General features: G+C 46.3%; 1 protein-coding gene across 1 annotated transcript; it reads left to right on the top strand.

The window, feature by feature from the left end:
• The first annotated feature begins 6 nt into the window (after nt 1-6).
• On the top strand, nt 7-2,715 carry LOC123522744 (E3 ubiquitin-protein ligase RNF213-like). Its single transcript, XM_045299780.1, has 4 exons — nt 7-123; nt 1,321-1,398; nt 1,880-2,074; nt 2,520-2,715. Exons 1-4 carry the CDS (start codon nt 82-84, stop codon nt 2,559-2,561), a joined length of 357 nt encoding a protein of 118 aa, XP_045155715.1. The 5' UTR covers nt 7-81; the 3' UTR covers nt 2,562-2,715.
• The last annotated feature ends 5,315 nt before the right edge of the window (nt 2,716-8,030 follow it).

Consider the following 8,030-nt stretch of genomic DNA (forward strand, 5'->3'; position numbering starts at 1 on the left):
CTCTCCAACTGCCAGTACAGAGTGGAACAAGGTGGAGAAGCCCTGCAAGAGTTTGACCTGGAGAAGATCCAGCGGCAGGTCATGAGCCGATTTCTGCAGGGCAAGCCCAGGCTTACGCTGAAGGTATGGCTGCCCCGCGGTGTGTCCATTCCAGTTTGCTTCCATCACAGGGCTGTCTTTCATTTTTATTATGAATTGGGTGAAGGTTTACATCCATCAGCTTGTACACATTTTGTTTCATGTCATTGATTGTGATAATAGCACATCATTTATCCCACTTCCTCCTCGTGTTTCTTGTTTCCATTCCACCTCTTCTCCTAACCCCTTTGAACCTTGTCTTTAGGTGAATGCTGCCCTTTTCATCTCAACTGTTTGATTACTCTTCGTGTGTGTACTTCCCTAGGGGTGGTGTTCCCCTTGTAGATCTGTTGTTAGGCTGAAAACTGAGCCATGGGCTTGATTGAGTTCACTTCTAAACCTGAAGGGTGACAAGGGACCAGGGTTCAGTTGGTCTCTTTAGGACCAGTAAAGCTGGTCTCTTTATGATTTTGAGTTTTATTCCACTCTCTCCAGGACCTTTAATATGATAGTCTTCACAGCAGTTGGGAATGGTAGCCGGGCACCATCTAGCTCTTCTAATTTCATGGTCTTGGAGGATGCGGTCTGTGTGGTACATTAGTCCACTGTTTCTCTGTAGTGTGCTCATTTGGTATGGCTTCCATCACAGTAGTTTTGCAGTGAAACTAGAGGGATTTCACAATTCATCTCATTCACATCCACAGTCCCAGGACCACCAGTCACATGTGTATCGCAGGGCTAAACATCTCCCCTGAGCGTTCTTCTTGCAACTGCACCTATTGCCCCAGGCCTATCTTAAAATCGTATTAGAATTGACATCTGGGTCTTTCTAACATAGTTAATGACATCCCCAATAAGCAAGACCAACCTCACCGCCATCTTTTCCCTCTTTTCTTTAGGCCCCACACAGTCTGTCATCAGGTACTGTCAAGTGTGTCTTCTCTGTATCCCTCTGAATGATCACAACCACTGCTGTCACTTAAACCATCTGTGCTGAAGAGAGACCCCGCATCCTTCAGCCGTATGAGCAGTCATCATGGTGTCCACACCCTGAGCTTGGCCTCTATCCAGCCCGTCTTCAGCCTCTGCCCACCAGCCTCCTTGGGTCTTCTGATCTCCCCCATAGCTCATACTTCCTACACTGACACACTAGTCTCTCTAGATAAAAATATGTATTTCTAGATAAGTTTTTGTAAAAACAAACACAAAACTTTGCATAAATATGTATAATCTTATTTTTAGGGACTACCCACTCTGGTATATCGACAGGACTGGAACTATGAGCATCTTTTCCTGGACATCAAGAACAAGATGCCACAGGTGAAGCGAAGGAAGCAGCTCTGTTTGCACAGTTCTTTTCCTCTGCCAGTGTCCTCAACCATACTACCGAGGCAGCCACCTCATTCCAAAGGCCTGGGAGTCCCCAAGAGTCCCAGGGGCTGTTTAACTGCCCCTAGCCCAGTGCTCATTCCCATGGGCAAGCAGGATATCCAATATGCAAGCGTTTTCTTGTTGAGCATAATCAGGTTTCAGTCTGAGAACTGGTCATCTCTTACTCGGGAGTGTGTGCACTGAAGCAAAAAGACCAGAGCATATATTCCTACACACACACCCTCTTGCTTTCTAGACAGACAGATGCATGCATACACGCATAAACGTGGTCCTCTAAGGATTAAATGAGTTTCCATTGTTCTGGTGTTTGCCTCATCTTGTGGTCTTGAGCTTGGAAGAAGGGAATCTGGTTAGGGGGCAATAAACTAAAATTCTACCTCCTGGGCCCTGGCCTGCTTTTGCTCCCCAGAGCACTCTCCCCGACACGGTCCTCAGCGCCCTCCGTGGACAGCTGCAGTCCTTCAGCGACGCCTGTGAAGCTCTGTCGGTCACAGAAGTCACCTTGGGCTTTCTGAGCACAGCGGGTGGTGACCCCAACATGCCCTTGAAGGAGTATATCCAGGACGTCCTGCGAATGCGTGATCAGACAAGCCCTGCTTTACAGGTCGGTCTTACATTAAGGTTTTGTCAAAAGCAGTCTGCATGGCCCCTGGCCTCAGTTTCCACACTTTGTACTAGAAATGTCACTATTCAGGGACGATTAACCCAGGCGCCCTGAGAAGGAGGTGCAAAGAGAACACCGGCTCGCCCGGTGGTCCACGTGTAGACAGAATGCACTCTGGGCAGCACAGACAGCGATGTGCTTGAAATGCTAATCATGTAGACCAGGCGTCCTCAAACTACGGGCCGCATGGGGACCACCAAGGGCATTTATCCAGCCTGCCGGGGGTTTGCCCTGCTTGTTTTTTTACTTCAAAATAAGATCTGTGCAGTGTGCATAGGAATTTGTTCATAGTTGGTTTTTTCAAAACCGTAGTCCGGCCCTCCATCGGGTCTGAGGGACAGTGAACTGGCCCCCTGTTTAAAACGTTTGAGGACCCCTGGTCTAGGCAGTGCACCTGGATGTGGCTGAGGAACAAGCCGATGCCTGAGGATTCTGAAGGACCGGAGGAGGGAGGATCATTCAGAGGAGTTTGAAGCTGAAGCAAGGGCATCAGCAGCCTGCAATAGGGATGGTGTCACACGGCACAGAGAAGTGTACAGAGCAGAAAGGACCGTGTGGAAGAGCAGTCAGACCCACTGCCTGGAGGTGAGGCCTTCTCCGCTCAGGAGTCTGCTCCTCTTTCAGGCCTTAAGCGGTTGTCGGTTAAAGCACGTCACTGCCCTGTGGTGGTTCCTCTCTGCGCACAAGTGCGAACAGCTCCTGCGACAGGGAAAAGTAAGTCGCTCCCCGAGCCTGGACTGTGGGCAGCGCTCTCCTCCTCTGCTCCTGAGTGTCTGTTGGCACTTGTTCCTATTTCCCTTCAGGATCCCTTTAAGGACATCAGTTCCCAGTACAAAGTGCCTCTCAGGCCGGAAGCTGAAAAACTCCTCAGCACCTTCCTGCATCACACTGACCTCGAGGCCTTCTTGCTGGAGCTTCATGAAATGATGATCCTGAAACTCAAGAGCCCTCGCGCGGAGGAGGACTTCAACCCTGCGTGGAGGTAAGGCCTTCACTGCCCGATGTTCTGCTGTCTCCTAGCAATAAAACTTAGGAGTTCTTGACTTGCAAGACTCTGCCTCCTGCTCTTCCACCAGGGCACCTGAGAGCTGGCTTTTTTTTGGTTTGTTTCCATCTCTGTTGGGTTCAGTGTTGTTAATAATCACACAACTTATTTGTTCTCATTATAACAAGCAGACTTACTATGGCAGATAGAAGTACATTTTAAATTTCATAGGAAAATCTCCACCAATGTATAAACAGTATATTAGAATATGCAATGCTGAATATTATCCCCTTTTTACATTTTTGCCAATCTTCCCATGGTTGACTGTTGAGACTGATCATGTGTTTACATTTGTTAGCCATCGGTAACATTTCTGAGTTATCTCTTAATGTTGTTATGTGCTCTCCCGTGGAGTCTGACTCCATGCAGCCCTGTATGCAATGGGACAGATCCTGCCTGGCGCTGAGCCCCCTGCTGCAGTCATCTTCCTTGAGGGCCTTCCTCTACTTGACAAGAGTGTCCTTTTCCAGGGCTGGTCTCTCCTGCTCACAGGTCCACAGCACATGAGACCAAGTCTCCCCTTCTCATCTCTAAGAAGTACTCTGATTGTACTTCTTCCACAGATTTGTTGTGTTACTGACAGTCCTCGGGACTTTCCGTATTCTTCACCATAAACCAAATGCACCAACTCTTCGTTGGTCGTCTTTAGTTGTTGTCTAACTTTCACATGTATATGAAGCCATTGAAAATACCATGGTTTGAGTCAGACACACTTTAGTCCTCAAAGTTATGTTCCTGCTCTTCAACACTTTATAGAGGTCTTGTGCAGTTGTGTCCAATGTAATACGTCATTTCATGTCATGCCTATTGTTTTCACCAGCATTGACTGTGGAACTAAGTATTCTGAAATCCTTGACAACTTCAATCTTTTTTTTTTTTTCCTCTTTATGTTGAGGTTGTTTATTGGTCAAGCTGTGGAGGATTTTTTTTTCTCTTTCCATTGAAATGCAATCCATATAGAAGGTTGCAGTCTCTGAATTTCATCACCAAGTGCCTGAACTCCTCCTCACTTTCAGCAAGCAAGCTTGTGTCACCCGCATAGTCAGCTTGTTGATAAGCCTTTCTGCAGTCCTGATGCTACATTCCTCTTCATATAGTCCAACTTCTCTGATTACATGCTCAACACACAGACTGGATAAGATGCAGCCCTGACACACACCTTTTCTGATGTTACACCATACAGCATTCCCTTATTTTGTGCAAATGACGGCCTTTTGGTCCATGTACAGGCTCCACATGAGCACGATGAAGTGTTCTCGATTCCTCAGTCTTCTCAAGGTGATCCATAGTTTGTTTTATGATCCATACATTTAAATGCCTCTGAATATTCAATAAAATATAAGGAAACATCTTTCTGGTATTGTTTGCTTTAAACCAAGACCTATCTGACTTCAGCAATGACATCCCTGTTCCACATCCTCTTGTGAATCTAGTTTGAATTTCTGACAGCTCCCAGTCAATGTATTCTTCCAACCATTGTTGAATTATTGTCAGTAAAATTGGACTTGCAAATGATATTATTCGGTCATTTCCACATTCTGTTCAGTTGCCTTTCTTTGGAATGGGTTGCAGATGGGGATTTTCTCCAATATGTTGGTCAGGATTTTCCCCCAAATTCCTTGCCAGAGGCAAGTGAGTGCTTCTAGTGCCTCAGTGTTCATTGTTAGTCCATCCATTCCTGGAGCCTTGTTTTCACTGATCCTTCAGTGTTGCTTGGACTTCTTGCTGTGTTCCTTCTCTCTTCTGTTTTTTGTAATCGTCTTATTAGGGGCTCCTACAACTCTTATCACAATCCAGACATACATCAATTGTGTAAAGCACATTTGTATATTCATTGCCCTCTCATTTTCAAAACATTTGCTCTCCACCTAAGACCCTGGCATTAGGTCCTCATTTTTCCCCTCCCTCCCCGCTCCCCCCTCCCCCATGAACCCTTGATAATTTATAAATTATTATTTTGTCATGTCTTGCACTGTCCGACGTCTCCCTTCACCCACTTTTGTGTTGTCCGTCCCCCAGGGAGGAAGTTATAAGTTGATCCTTGTAATCAGTTCTCACTTTCCAACCCACCCTCCCTCCATCCTCCTGATATCACCACTCTCACCATTGGTCCCGAAGGGATCATCCGCCCTGGATTCCCTGTGTTTCCAGTTCCTATCTGTACCAGTGTACATCCTCTGGTCTAGCCAGATTTGTAAGGTAGAATTTGGATCATGATAGTAGGGGGGGAGGGGGGTGGGAGAGGAAGCATTTAGGAACTAGAGGAAAGTTGTATGCTTCATCATTGCTACATCGCACCCTGACTGGCTCGTCTCCTCCCTGAGACCCTTCTGTAAGGGGATGTCCAGTGGCTGACGAATGGGATTTGGGTATCCACTCCGTACTTCCCCCCTCATTCACTATGGTGCTATTTTTTGTTCTGATGATGCCTGATCCCTTCGACACCTTGTGATCACATCTTCCCTCTTCTCTTGATGCTCCCTACATCACTCAATATTTTGCCCATAGAATCCTTGAATAGTTCAACCCAAGCCTTAAATGTTCTCTTTAGTTCTTTCAGCTTGAGCTTTGTCACCTAGTTCTTCCTCTCTCGCTTTCTAATGCCATGTCTTTGCACATGCCATTAAGATATTCTACTTTAGCTTCTCCAATTGCCCTTTGAAATGTTTTGTTCCGCTCTTTTACTTCCTCATCTGTCCCCTTTGCTTTAGTTACTCTGTGTTCAAGAGCAAGTTTCAGTCTCTTCTGATATCTTCTTTGGCATTTTCTGTCTTCCCTGTGTCTTTAGTGACCTTTCAGTTTCCTCATAGGTGATGCTCTTGATGTCACTGAATGCTCAATATTACTTCTTTTGCCTTATGAGCACTTTGGTCTTGTAACTACTACAACAACTGACAATTGAGTGCTTCCCTTTTGTTATTTGGGAGCCTCTTTTAAATGCTGTCTCTCGTTCCTTGTTTTATCAGCCTCAGAGACACTCTGGTAGGTTACATGGACACGAAAGAGAGGGACGTTCTTCCTGAAATGGAATCTCAGTTCCCAGAAGGCATCCGGCTCTCCAGTTGCATACCTGTGTGGACCCTGGCAGGCAGGCTGAGACAGGCCCGGCACCGGAGCTAAAACAGCCCTGCAGCACTGCTCCCGGATAAGACTTGGAATGAGAAGGCCTGTTTTCCCTCCCCACTGGATGCCATCACAGAAGGTCGGGACACTTTTTGGAGTGCTTATTCACACTAAATCCAAGACCAAGGTGTGATGTGAACTTTTACTATTTTAGAATCAAGCTGCTTCAAGAACAGGTGTCTATTTCAAAACGTTCTCATCAGGCTTTAAATACTCTTCAGGGGGTGAGGGTTGAGCGCTGTCCTTCACATCGAGGGCGCACACAGAAGGGTAGCTTCTCAGAGACAGTGATGGCCTGCAGGACCCTGAACCCGCACAGAGCCAGCTACCAAGTGCCTCCCTCCTGGGACTGCGGCCTAATTCGAGGGAGGGAAACAACGGAGGGATTAAGTGTTTGCTTTTATTTTGTTCCTATGTGTTTTCCTTCTGCGCTCATGAAAGAACCCTAGCTTTCCTCTTCCCGGAATTCTGAGGGTTGGACGGCTGTTCCTAGGGCGTGAAGACGATGTGACAAACTGCAGACATTCCTCTCGCTCTCTCCCTTTCTTTCCAACACAAGTGAACTCATGGTTTTTTGTGAGTGCCCAAAAACTGGAGTTTGACAAGAAAATCGGACTCAGGCCCCACAGGGTCTCACTGCTGTATTTCAAAGGCTAACGGCCAATCTGCTGTTATGTGGGAAGTGCTGGATTAGGAGTCTAGGACATTCTGGGCCCACGTTTTATCGTCCAGAAAATGAGACCCTGAATTGATGGCCAAAGTTCCTCCCAATTCTAATCACTGGAAATTCTAAATCAAAGGTTATTAATTCAACGTGGGTCAAAGGTGTGGCTCTGGTACTCCTTTGAGTAATTTTTGATCATGTAGCATTGAGCCAAATAAACATGTAGACTTATGTGATATAGAGTCCCCAGTGCTCAAATATCTGATCCTCTCGTTCAGTCTAACCAAGGCCTAACTGACACTCAGGGTACAAACCAGCTCAGTTTCTGAAAACAGAAAGCCAACCAGTCCTCACTTTCTGCTGCAACCCTCATGTGAAGAAGTCTCGTTTGCTTATTTGTTTTGTTTTTACCACCAACATCTCGACTAAATCCTGTACCTAGATAGCTCAGCAGCCATGTTTGCACTGCTTTAGATACCAACTGTTTACAAGTTAGTGGCAAATGTCCTTAACATAACTTCTAACTGAGCTAATTTCAATTTCAACCTAATGAAATTGAGTCCATCTGGCGTGAGAACTAGAAAACTACAAAGTACACGTAGACAATGTGACCACAGGCACCTGAGGCACCACTGGAAGATGTGGCAGAGGGACTCACTGTGCACATGAGGTTTACATTCTCTCCATGGTGCTCGATGGAGGGTATCCAGACCTAGGTTAGAATCCATTGGGTGCATTTTCCTCTTGCAGAGTAATCTGGTTGTTTACCATTGGATACTATGAAAAGGCTATCCCTCCCACACCCAGCTGCACCCTGGATTGCCAGTGACTGGGTGGAGGTTTGGCACTCCTTCCTACACTTGGCGCTCCTCTGATGCCTCCAACTAGGGACCACGCCACCAAGTGGCTTAGCAGGTGAGAGCCAGGTGTCCGTCTGTTGCTGTGACAACTTCTTTCTTGCTGGGTTTGGTGGGGTTTTTTTGGCATTTCACCCCAATTTTATAAAATATTCGTAAATTTACCTATTTCCTTTTGTATGTTTTCAAAGCCTTAACTGACATATA

Source organism: Echinops telfairi, unplaced genomic scaffold (genome assembly GCF_000313985.2).
Source record: "Echinops telfairi isolate 266 unplaced genomic scaffold, ASM31398v2 ScPeMD7_7458;HRSCAF=8496, whole genome shotgun sequence".
Taxonomy (NCBI): Eukaryota; Metazoa; Chordata; class Mammalia; order Afrosoricida; family Tenrecidae; genus Echinops; species Echinops telfairi.

Coding starts and splice junctions, on each gene's coding strand:
- LOC123522744 (XM_045299780.1), top strand. CDS start 82: ATGAGCCGATTTCTGCAGGGCAAGCCCAGGCTTACGCTGAAG. Junction 124..1,320: donor AGCCCAGGCTTACGCTGAAG/GTATGGCTGCCC, acceptor TCTTATTTTTAG/GGACTACCCACTCTGGTATA. Junction 1,399..1,879: donor TCAAGAACAAGATGCCACAG/GTGAAGCGAAGG, acceptor TTTGCTCCCCAG/AGCACTCTCCCCGACACGGT.